Below are 13300 nucleotides of genomic sequence, written 5' to 3'. Positions count from 1 at the left end.
GAAGATGGTGGTGTAGAAGCCAGGTGTACAGACTGGTGTCCATGTGGGATGGACAAAAACAATGACCAGAAGATGGTGGTGTAGTAGCCAGGTGTACAGACTGGTGTCCATGTGGGATGGACAAAAACAAATATGAGAAGGTGGTGGTGTAGAAGCCAGGTGTACAGACTGGTGTCCATGTGGGATGGACAAAAACCAAGACCTGAAGATGGTGGTGTTAGAAGCCAGTAAGTACAGACTGGTGTCTTTGTGGGATAGACAAAAGCAACGCCCAGAAGGTGGTGTTGTTAGAAGCCAGTGAATACAGATTGGTGTTCATGTGGAATGGACAATTGACTAGTCAGATGAAATAGTAGTGGCCAGTTGAATTGTGGATAGCCTCAAGTTTTGAATTTTCCGGGAACTGTGAATGCGGTCCGGAAATGGCGAACACATTTGCTTCGATTCGGAAACTGCGAACGCGGTCCCCTGGGGTGTAAGTCAATAACAACAGCCTGACACACACACACACACACACACACACACACACACACAGACATGCCTGTCGATTTTAGAACCTCTCCGTGACATACGTCACTCGGAGAGGTAAAAAGCGCAATTGCGAAAACCTTTGGTGGCGATCCCACCTTAGGGAGGCTAGACGTTTCTCGTAACCCTAGCTGATCGCCGCGTATATCCTAAAACCAAACGATGATAGCCAATGATACAGATTGGTGTCTATGTGGAATAGACGGAAGACCAGTGGATGGTGGTGTTAGAAGCCAATGATACAGATTGGTGTCTATGTGGAGTAGACGGAAGACTAGTGGATGGTGGTGTTTAGGAGCCAGTATGTACAGACTGGTGTCCAAGTGGGATGGACAAAGACCAGCAGAAGATGGTGGTGATTAGAAGCCAGTATGTACAGACTGGTGTTCGTGTGGGATGGACAAAGACCAGAAGATGGTGGTGTGAGAACTCAAGTAGAGGAGCCATTTCCGTGACTGTGAAAGCAGTTCGGAAATGGCGAACACGTTTGCTCCGATACGCAAACTGCGAACGCGGTCACGTGGGTGTAACAACGGACAGACAGACACACAGACACACACACAGACAGACAGACACGGCCGTTACAGAACCTCTCCTGGACTACGTCACACGGAGAGGTAAAAACGTTTTGAGATATGTCAGGTAGAGTTTCTTACCCCTCGACAAAATAAGAATGACGTAAGATGGATGGAGGGGGGGGGGGGTAAAAGGCTGCGCATCGAGGGGCTAGTCACTCAAATTTTCTGTACGTCTCGCTCTATTACAATAGAGCCCAGCGTTGCCAGATTGAAAAAACGAAATTATGGTATTCTCGCTCCAAAATTATTGAATTCTTGGCAAAATTATGGTACGGCTGGTAAAGCCCTTTCAGGCATAGCGTGAGCAAGTGGGCTATGTTCAAGGACGTGCTAGCCGCTTACCTATCCTACCCTATCATCCATCCTTGCCATGAGAACTCTATTGCGTTTCGTCTCGCAACTTCCAAGAAGTAGTATGCAATGAATTTCTAGGAATAGTATACTGAAGGATTTACGGTACACCTTGAAAAATTATTGAAAATATTGTACTAACAGTGAAATTATTGAATTTATGGTACTATTTAAAAAAATTATTGAATTTATGGTACCAAATATCAAAATTATTGTGTTTTTGCGTACCATAATGGTACATAGTAGAAATTATGGTACACTGTGAATTTCGAGGTGAAATTATGGTACTGTACCATAATTATGGTACATCTGGCAACGCTGATAGAGCCTACCTTGGTGGCCCAGATTTTATGAACCCCCCACTTGGTTCATAGTTCTTGTATAAAATTATTTCAAACTAAAGCCGAGGCTTAGGGGATGAAGCCCGATACCGAACAATTAAAATGATAATTACCAAAATATTTGAAGATAATTCCGATTAAAAATTCCAAGAAAATGCGCCTTAAACGTTCAAAAATTGGAATCAAACATAATTTTAATCCCAGTTAACTTTAAACTTATTAAAAATTGAGCCTACCGGTTGTCTAAAATTGAACCATAGCCCACTCGATCTTGCGCACAACGACACGAGCTTTACAAAAACTAAATGCAGGGTGTTTATAAAAACATAAATACGCTTACAAACTTTAAAATTTGACATTTTTATTTAGATTTTATCGCGTTTTTCTTTTGTTTACGATCTACTCTGTACATCATAATACTTTTATAGCAATAAAAATGATATCTTTCATAAATACAAGTACTATAGCAAAAAAAAAAATTAATAAATCCGTAATTAAAAGCTTAAATTGGCAAGATGTCGGGACAAAAAATTAATTAATTTTTCTTAAGGAGAAAATTAAACAATTAAAAACTATTTATACGCTTGTTTTACAATTAAAAAAAATCCCCAAAAGCTGTTATTGTTGTATCTTTTCAAACCATTTGTAATTAATTGTAAAATACATGAATAAAAATGAATTATAATAATTAAAACAGCACGCAAAAGGAACTAAAATTTAAATATTAAATTGAAAAAAAAAAAAAAAAAACTCATCATCGACTTAACGCGAACATTCTAAAATAATAAAAACCAGGAAGGGGGCGAGGCGGGGTGGGCAAATTTATGATATTTTGTTTGTTTGTTTATATCGATAGAAAAAAAACGTTTAATTATCAATCTAATTCAAAGTTTGTTTTGTTTGTATGTTTTTTAGCATATTTGCGTAAAAACAACAATGGCGATATTTGAATAGTTTATTTCTTCATTAACGTCTCGAAGAAGTTGGTTACGACTTCGTTTTGGCCTCGAAGAACTTGATTGTCCGCCATTAAACGTTCATTTTCCTGAAATAATTGAATCAATTCATGACAAAGATTTGAAAATTTTTTAATATATATATATTTTTTAAAATATATAGAGTAATGGCACCTTTCTGCCTCTGACTATATAATGTTCTATGGGAAGATAAAATGGAGTGCCACTCAAAGAGTAGGGGCATGCGCGAGGTACTCTGGGAGACATTGCCTCGCATAACCCATGAACATTTCGACTACTCCATCAAACCTCGCTCCTCCAAGGTTCAAAAACGTTCCCATATAGACAATACCGTCGGGAAAATAAACTCGGGAAAAAGAAAAAAACTTCCGATTGTCGTAACTCAAAGTATTTGGAATCGTTGGAAACATACTCAAAGGACATCCCCGTATCTCTAATAGAACCAGAGTTATGAGCCTCCAAAATTGCGTGTAATTAAGCCCATATGTTAAGGAGGGAAAGTTAACGAACATTTTGCTTAATTACTCACCCCCCTGTTTGTCGAAGCCCCAAGTTTTAAGTATGGTTGGATGGGGGGCAAATAGGACTATAACATACTCAAAGGACATCCCCGTATCTCTAGTAGAACCAGAGTTATGAGCCTCCAAAGTTTAGTGTAATGCTATTCCAATGGAGGGGGGTATGTTGAACATCCCCTGTTTGTCGTAACCCTAAGTTCTTAGTATGGTTGGATGGACTATAACATACTCAAAGGGCATCCCTGTATCTCTAGTAGAACCAGAGTTATGAGCCTCCAAAGTTGCGTGAAATTAAGCACGTGTTAATAACAATGGCGAGTGGTTTATTATAGTTGAAGCAACCCCTTCAAAGCAAACTTACTCAAAGCTGACAAATTTCCCATATTTCCCAGAATTTTATTAAAAAATTCTTAATTTCCGAGTCTCCGTTAACTATTTATTTCCCCTTTTTTCCAGGTTTGTACGAACCCTCTTGACTTTTGGCCTAATTCTAAATTCCCTGTTTTTTCCAGCTTTGCCCTGACCAATAGCGCTAAAGTAACGCGAGATTAAGTAAGTAAGATTGTCAACAGAGAACAGACTTACTTGTTTAAGTGCATAGACAATTTCCCCCAAGAGCATCAAAGTGTGTCCACGATGTCCGTCCGCAATATCGCTGGCTTTGAGATCGGCGGGCAAATCCACTCCATTTTCCCTGAGCACCTTGAAGACGCTTTCGACATTCCTCTCTTTAATAGTCCGAGTTGCCGCCGGAACCGTCAATGTGTCCGTTAAGCCCCATGAGTGAAATACAAGCTCACATAACATACTATAAATGTTCAATACATTAGGACGTTCGGAATTGTTAAACGAAATGATTATATTGAAAAATCCCAGACTTTCCCAGCTTATCCCTGAGCAAATTTTGCCAACATGCCTGGGACCATTTTAAGGTGTTTACCCGCAGAGCCCACTTCATCACACTTGGGCCCATATTTATCATTTCTCGAAGCATGGTTTGATATACCAAACAAAAATCCCTGACTTTTTAGGACAAAACTTTAAATCCCCGAGTTATCCAGGTTCCGTACGAACCCCGTAGTATTAGATGTAAAGAAGAACTTACGCTAAACGCGTTCCGCATTTCATATCTTGGCTGAGGTCGGTCACGGCGTAATTGAACTCTTCGATGGGCTTTTGTTTCCAAGAGACAGTGTAGCCGATACTACTTAAACGACGCATGATGTCACCCTCCTCGTTCAAGAAGTCGAGCGAAAAGGCGATTAAGATATCCTCACTCGCCTAAAATTGAAAGAATTAATTGAATTTATATATTATTTTTCTAGATATAGAAATCGTTATACGACTGTCCCTAATCGATTAATCTTTCGGAAACTGGCAATAGGGTATTTCTTGATTTATAACGATTAATGGATTAAAAACCGATTAATCTAATAAAGTAAATAGGAGTATTGACTTTTAATCGTTAAGATTCAGAAACTGATCAGATAGGGATGCGAGAATATTCGAAGAACACATTTTGATTAATCGATTACGATTTAATATAGGAATTTACTATCAGAGAAAGAAAAACCCGCAAAATATTTTTCGATTAATAAAACAAATTTGGACTATTCGTAAACCCAATTTCGATTAATCGATTACGATTTAAAACAGGAATTTACTGTCAAAGAAGGAAAAGCCCCGCAACATTCGAACACTAAAGTGTAAAAAAAACTCTAATTGGTTTAGTATTCTTACCTTAATCTCGGCGTTCTTGTTAAAAAGGCACGGATCGTGTTGGATGATACGCGAATTCTTGGCTTTATCCAAGAATAAAATCAAGAAAAGAAACTTCCTAAGTATATGATTGGACATTTCTTCCCCGTAGCCTTTGGCGTACAAGTTGGGCACGGCTTTATGGGCGTATTCCGTGGCGATATCGCTCGAGGACAAGAATTTTTGGATGATAAATTTGGATAAAGTTTTATATTTTTCCAGGTAAATTATTTCACCAAAGACAATCTGAGGAACGGAACTCGCAAAATTAAACAACGACTCGCGACCATGACTCGTAAATCAATTACCTCAAGCCCAATATGCAACCATAAACCGTTATAATTCCGTAGTAAATCCAAAAACAATATTTTCAGCCCTGATGTTCAAAATTAATGTAAACCTTAATTTGATTCAATAACCGCAAGTTCATAAGATAAGTTCCATAAGCTTGTCACGAAGCGAGTGAGGTAGGTCATAGATTTGAGGTAAAGCGATGCCTGGTCAGGCGCTGATTTCAAAGGCAGACTAAATAGGACCTAGATGGAAGCCCTACAAAATTAATTAACACCGAGTGTAGGGCTTCAATTCTCGATTGTCGTACTCGAACTAGCTCGAGCTTTAAAGTCTTTCACTAGCATTACGAACTAGTATAGGTAGTGTCATACTTATAGATGGAACGTATCTTATGAACTTATGATTTCAGGAAACGAGAAAAATCAAGTAAACTTACTGTAATCATCGTAAAGTTTCCTGTCCTCTCTAATGCAAATGAGTTTATTACTAACTTGCTGCTCGATTTTACGCAAAATTGATTTCATGGCATCCGATTGGAATAGCATGAAGGCGTCCCGCCTCAGGTGATTCATATTCAACTCCGATGCGTATAGTTTCAACGCGAGTGTTTCTTTGTCAGGAGCCATTTGAACAGGGACGCTTTGGTTAGCAGTAGCTCCTTAAAATTTTAAATCCTTTAATCGATTATTCAAATTAAATATACTTAAAATCCTTAAATCGATTATTCGAATTAAATATACTTAAAATCCTTAAATCGATTATTCGAATTAAATATACTTAAAATCCTTAAATCGATTATTCGAATTAATATACTTAAAATCCTTAAATCGATTATTCGAATTAAATATACTTAAAGTCCTTAAATCGATTATTCAAATTAAATATACTTAAAATCCTTAAATCGATTATTCAAATTAAATATACTTAAAATCCTTAAATCGATTATTCAAATTAAATATACTTAAAATCCTTAAATCGATTATTCAAATTAAATATACTTAAAATCCTTAAATCGATTATTCAAATTAAATATACTTAAAATCCTTAAATCGATTATTCAAATTAAATATACTTAAAATCCTTTGATCGATTATTCAAATTAAATATACTTAAAATCCTTTGATCGATTATTCAAATTAAATATACTTAAAATCCTTTGATCGATTATTCAAATTAAATATATTTAAAATCCTTTGATCGATTATTCAAATTAAATATATTTAAAATCCTTTGATCGATTATTCAAATTAAATATATTTAAAATCCTTTGATCGATTATTCAAATTAAATATATTTAAAATCCTTTGATCGATTATTCAAATTAAATATATTTAAAATCCTTTGATCGATTATTCAAATTAAATATACTTAAAATCCTTTGATCGATTATTCAAATTAAATATACTTAAAATCCTTTGATCGATTATTCAAATTAAATATACTTAAAATCCTTTGATCGATTATTCAAATTAAATATACTTAAAATCCTTTGATCGATTATTCAAATTAAATATACTTAAAATCCTTTGATCGATTATTCAAATTAAATATATTTAAAATCCTTTGATCGATTATTCAAATTAAATATATTTAAAATCCTTTGATCGATTATTCAAATTAAATATATTTAAAATCCTTTGATCGATTATTCAAATTAAATATATTTAAAATCCTTTGATCGATTATTCAAATTAAATATATTTAAAATCCTTTGATCGATTATTCAAATTAAATATATTTAAAATCCTTTGATCGATTATTCAAATTAAATATACTTAAAATCCTTTGATCGATTATTCAAATTAAATATACTTAAAATCCTTTGATCGATTATTCAAATTAAATATACTTAAAATCCTTTGATCGATTATTCAAATTAAATATACTTAAAATCCTTTGATCGATTATTCAAATTAAATATACTTAAAATCCTTTGATCGATTATTCAAATTAAATATATTTAAAATCCTTTGATCGATTATTCAAATTAAATATATTTAAAATCCTTTGATCGATTATTCAAATTAAATATATTTAAAATCCTTTGATCGATTATTCAAATTAAATATATTTAAAATCCTTTGATCGATTATTCAAATTAAATATATTTAAAATCCTTTGATCGATTAATCATTTGCCATAGAACCATCCCACTCATGTACTTCCTTTTTTTTTTTTTTTGAATAAATAGGGGGTAGGCCAAAATTGAAAAGTTACCTTTTTTTTCATTGATTGAAAGGCCTTCTGGTGGCGTGAAAATGCGATTCAACCATCGGACTACAGCTTCCTCGTCCGCGACTTCCTCAGATTTCGGTTCGTAAAAACTATCTTCAAAAATATTCTCGCCCCCTTCAGCCATATTGCCTTTAAAACATTAAAATAATCGCGATAAATTAGTTTAATAATATTTAAGTATACTAAAATCAAAAATGCACCTGATATTGCTGAGATCAAACAAACAATACCCGCGATATTAGAATTCTTTTCTCTTATATAGGAGGTAGTGGATCAATCGACCGCCAGGGGGCAAAGTGGCTCACTGGCAAAAAATAGGCCTAATAGCGTCAATAGGCCAAAAAAGTAGTGAAAGTCATATTTTTTGCGGGAAAGGCGCGATGTTTCCGCCAATTCAAAACCTTGGAGGAAAGAGGTGAGATGGAGTTGAAACGAAATCCTCCCAGCTTTTCGGTAGGGTCGTGCGGTACAAAAAACGCCGACGACGCCCCCTGTGCCTTAAAAAAGAAGCTAGTTTTCGTACGAATAGGATGGTGCTAGGCGGCTGCGCCTAACAATCAATCGCCTACCCACGGAGTGATCACCATAATGACTCCCGCTCACCTCTTTCCTCTCTGGTGTCATTTTTTGGCCTATTGACTCTAGAGTCCAGGATATTTTCTGGATGCGTCACTTTGCAGATAGGACTAGATAAAAAAAACCACTTTATTTTTTAGCCTCCCTTTAGAACAAATATTGAAGATATGATTAATTTAAATAAAGAAAAAACGTTTTGAGATATGTCAGGTAGAGTTTCTTACCCCTCGACAAAATAAGAATGACGTAAGATGGATGGAGGGGGGGGGGGTAAAAGGCTGCTCATCGAGGGGCTAGTCACTCAAATTTTCTGTACGTCTCGCTCTATTACAATAGAGGCCCTGCACTGTGCAGTGCCGGCCGGGGCGAGAGGGAGGGAGGGAGGGAGGGAGAGGGTCCCGGACTCTCGAAGTTTCGGGAAGAAGGGGAGGGGGGAAGGAAGAAAGAGAAAGTTGCGTTTGTAACGGTTTTTATTTGAAATCGCGCTCTTAGAGCGAAGGGGACGTAACTCCCGATGGAGTGCAGCCTATTTTGGCGGGCTTTTTACTAAGCGTAAAGGCTCAATTCAAAAACGTCGTAACTTACAAAATTACAATTTAGCTCGACTCGTAAAAACTGTCATTTTAAAGCCGCGTTTCTTCTACTAAATTTGACGTTGAGAAACGAGATTAAAATGCAATTTTATAAGAAAAATACACTATATTATAGTCTGACCTTTCGTGAAATTATAGGTGATAATATAGCCATAGGACAGGTTCAAAAATATAGGATTTTATAGGAGCGCTGGGCTCCCTCAGCCCTGTATATTATCTTACCATAGAAAATAGTTAGCAAATTTCGGGAATATACCACATTATAAAAACTGCGAAATTTAACAGAAAAAATTAAGATTAGTAAAAAAAACCCATTATAGATGTTTTCAAATTTGATAAAAAACCGGATATTTTTTATATTGTAACATTAAATTCTAAAAGACACCCATGCGAAACCGCAATTTGATAATTTTCCAATGGCACTAAAACTTTTATAACTTCCCACAATTAATCAGATAAAAAATAAAAGTTTAAGAAAAAAATTTTCTTTCTTTTTTTAAACTTGAATGTTTCATTCTTATTTTCTAGGAATAATTTTACGCTGATTACCCGAAAATTTTCTAAGCGTAAAATATCGTAATTAATGGTGATGTAATTAATCCGGGGTCCCTACAGATATTAATATATTAATGGGGACCCGTGGTTGGAAATATTTAAAATTAAAAATGCGTATAAATTTCACCCATTTGCCCTAAACAAAAATATATTTTGGGGTGGGCCAAATTTAAACCTTAAAGAGATAGCCATTAAAAATCGCTAATTAATTACCTTAAGTCCTTAAGCACGGGCGCCACGCCGCGCCTTAAGAACGCATTAACTACTTTAAAATACGCGGGGATTATATTAATGTATCACTCCGCGTATAGCTTCGAGTTTCAGTGCATTTTACCCCTTTGATGAATTAACAATTGCGGTTCTGGGTTCGAAGCAACACCTCGGGTTCAAAAAAATTAATTTTACTCTAAATTAATGATGGTTTTAAAATTTTTATAATGTTTTTTGATTCTTAATTAAAAGTTATTTAAAAAAAAAAAAAAAAAAAAAATAGGGTTCGAAAGCTCGCAATTATGATGTATTGGTGGATTTGGCTCATCTCCCTTAAAGCGGATGAAGCCACAAATAATTAAAATTAAGGTATAAATATAATAATAATTAATTTACCGTGAAATATTTCAAAAATAAAATTTAAGGCCAAAAAACTTCCAAATTAATTTTAGAAAAATTATATATTAAAAAAACAACTTGGATAGAGATAGCCAACAATTTTAAACTCGAGGTTAATAAAATAGTATATATTCTTTGAGTGACTTATAAGAAACTAAGCGGCTCAAAGACTATAAATATCGTTAGGTAGAGGGAATCTCTCCAATCTCGAAACATTTATTTTGATGTGAAAAATTTAAGGTTTTTTTTCGTAAAGATAAAGAAGGTGTTAGGAATATTATATTGAACAGGGGCACAGACACGTGACACGTCCCCAAAGGGGGGCCCTCGCTATATTGTTACGATATTTTGGGGATTAAGTTGGCACTATCGTTAAATACGAGCCCTATTTAAGATTTAAAACCATAAATAAGAATTTAACGAAATACAAGGAATTTCTTAGTTTTTTTTTAAGCTAAAAAACGAGACTTGAATTTACTTCTGGGATAAATTTAAGGGACCGTAAGACCAACTTGAGAATATTCCGAATGGAGTATAAGACCAATTCAGGAACCTATAGAAAGGCCTATAACACCAATTGGTTCTTCAAGGCGATATTTTAAGAATTTCATACTAAGGACCATAAGACCAACTTTGGACTATTCCCAATGAAGTATAAGACAAACTACAGGCTTAAGGGAAAGGCTACAAGACCAACTGGTCGTTTATACTAAGAACCATAAGACCAACTTGAGACTATTCCGAATGGAGTATAAGAACAATTCAGGAATCTACATAAAAGCCTATAACACCAATTGGTTCTTTCATTCGATATTTTAAGAGTTTCATACTAAGTACCAAAATAAGACCAACTTTGGACTATGCCGAATGAAGTATAAGACAAACTACAGGCTTAAGGGAAAGGCTACAAGACCAACTGGTCGTTTATACTAAGAACCATACGACCAACTTGAGACTATACTGGAGATATGGTATAAGACCATAGAAAAGTCTACAGAACCAAATGGGCCAAGTCAAACGTTAACCAAAATAGTTTTTAAAAGCCCTGTTTCGTATAAACTATGAAACATTAAGTTGGTTGAACTTTTATGGTCCTCAAAATTTTAGTTTTTGAAATCAATTTTTCTTGGGCAATTTGGAGTTGCAGGGACCACCCTTAGAGATAAGATAGACTCGGGGGGGAAAAACGTATGGGCTATTATCAATATTCAGCTTGCAGAATGCTATCTTTTTATAATAGGGTTGCCACTGAACTTTCAGATCCAAATTTCCTGACTTTTCCCTGACGTTTACGGACCATTTTTAAATTCCCTGACTTTTCCCTGACCTTTACGGCCCATTTTCAAATTCCCTGACTTTTCCCTGACCTTTACGGCCCATTTTCAAATTCCCTGACTTTTCCCTGACCTTTACGGCCCATTTTCAAATTCCCTGACTTTTCCCTGACCTTTACGGCCCATTTTCAAATTCCCTGACTTTTCCCTGACCTTTTCGACCCATTTTTAAATTCCCTGACTTTTCCCTGACCTTTTCGACCCATTTTTAAATTCCCTGACTTTTCCCTGACCTTTTCGGCCCATTTTTAAATTCCCTGACTTTTCCCTGACCTTTTCGACCCATTTTTAAATTCCCTGACTTTTCCAGGTTTTCCCTGACCCGTGGCAACCCTGTATAAATTTTCATTTCAGTGTCCGACCCCTCTATCGTCAGTTGCGTGTGTAAAACTTTGTTAGTTAAAAAAACAAAACAAAAAAAACGGGGAAAAAGGTCCGTGATTGTCATCTAATTAACTTCTAAATTTCTTAAAGCTGGCAATGTCTTAGCTCTCAGACGTTTGGCCCGGGATTAAAAGAGAAAAACTTATTATAAGTTCTTGAAAATGGAGGAAGCCAAATGTCTAGCTTTTATAACTCTTGTCGGTCTTCAGAATGATCAATTGTTTTTGCTTTTCCCGATTTGAAATCGTCGGAATTTATAGACTCTTAAATTACTACAAAATACTAAGCTTAATAAATCCAATGGCTTCAGGCCCCCTTGAACCGCATCGCTATCAACCACACTTCTTACGTTTTAAATACCACATTGGGAAGAATGGTACGTAACGTGGTTCATTTTCAAGTGCGCCTGAAGATGCCGCCGGTTAAGCGTTCTTCTAAGGACCATTAAGGGCGTACTCTTAAGCCAAGGCTTAGAAAAAAAAAACCCGCAAAGGCTCTTACAGACAAATAGAAAAAGTAATATTTCTTATTAAGACTAATGAAAAATATCTGGTGTCAATTTCGAGTTCTTCTTATTCTCCACCGTGTTTCAAATATAAAAAAATAAATCTGGACTTTAATTAAACTTAAAATTTAAACCTTAATTGCTTTTATATTTTAAGGTATTAAAATTAATAAATGAAATTAGTTTTTTTCTGGAAAGAATTACGGTAATCAACAGTAACAATTACCCAATTACCTTAAAGCGTCAGTGGGTAATCGTTACTGAAAAATTTGGCGTAATTTAACCTGTGGAAATCATTTTTCATAAGGTAACTTTTAACCTTTCTACGAAAGAAGTTTTGGGTTTGTGGGTTTGGCCCCTCTTTTAGGGTACCCCATCACACCCGAGGGTGGCCATGCCTAGTTAAGTATCTTCAAAGACCCCCATTGTTCAAAGGGAGAATGAAATGAACGGACAACCAACCATCGACGGCGAGAATAAACGGACGCCGTCAAGTGGTTGGGATAGACCATTTCGGCGCAACCTACATCGGCATGGGGACAATCAACACGTCACCGCGCGTGGCTACAGCGCATGCGCTCAAAACCGGAATTGGAGGGCCAAGTTTTACCCCCGTATCTTCCTCTCTTAGTTACATCGAAGTGGTCTATCGTGGTCAGAAATTTCTTGGTAGTTAAGACTTAGCAAGCCTATTTACCTATTTAAATTAAGTTACTTTTGCGCATTTCATTGTCTCTTTAATAGGGGGGGGGGGCGAGCTAACATCAGCGAAATCGTCCATCTGTAAAACCTGACTGAATGCTTCGCTCTGACAATGGTAATATCGCCCCCGCTGCGCCAAGAATGTTTGTTTCTTTGCCAGATAGATATTTCACGCTTTTTTCGTGTTGTCTACAAATCAATAGCAATCTGACAATGCAATAAAGGTAAAAACGCGCGCCCTCAACTCGCTCACACCATTACGGGTGAATACTTAAGTTGGTACAAGCCCAATTAGACTACGGACCCTTAGCGGGTGGTGCTGCAGGCTGATGCTGGTGGTACAAACTGCGGTAACCCACCGCGCATTTTCCTATTATGATCATGGCGTTTGATATAAATCGTTACAAACAGTTGCACTCGGATATTTCTTGATTTATACCTAAATTCAACTTGACCCCTGAC

General features: G+C 35.9%; 1 protein-coding gene and 1 long non-coding RNA gene across 2 annotated transcripts; one reads left to right on the top strand and one right to left on the bottom strand.

Annotated features, from left to right (window-relative positions):
* Nucleotides 1-2714: 2714 nt before the first annotated feature.
* Nucleotides 2715-4528, bottom strand: LOC149612740 (protein abnormal spindle-like). The gene is made up of 3 exons (XM_089858219.1): nucleotides 4399-4528; nucleotides 3879-4101; nucleotides 2715-2843 (listed from the first exon to the last, which is right to left on the bottom strand). Exons 1-3 carry the CDS (start codon nucleotides 4512-4514, stop codon nucleotides 2754-2756), a joined length of 429 nt encoding a protein of 142 aa, XP_089714345.1. The 5' UTR covers nucleotides 4515-4528; the 3' UTR covers nucleotides 2715-2753.
* LOC149612739 (uncharacterized) lies at nucleotides 2915-4532 on the top strand. Its single transcript, XR_016376340.1, has 3 exons — nucleotides 2915-3845; nucleotides 3910-4225; nucleotides 4325-4532. It is a non-coding gene; the product is annotated as an uncharacterized LOC149612739 (long non-coding RNA).
* The last annotated feature ends 8768 nt before the right edge of the window (nucleotides 4533-13300 follow it).

This window comes from Phalangium opilio, unplaced genomic scaffold (assembly GCF_054372755.1).
Source record: "Phalangium opilio isolate 3A_F unplaced genomic scaffold, DU_Popi_V2 ptg000232l_1, whole genome shotgun sequence".
Classification (NCBI taxonomy): domain Eukaryota; kingdom Metazoa; phylum Arthropoda; class Arachnida; order Opiliones; family Phalangiidae; genus Phalangium; species Phalangium opilio.
The sequence above is the reverse complement of the archived record's forward strand: the minus strand, read 5'-3'. Positions and strand labels throughout refer to the sequence as shown.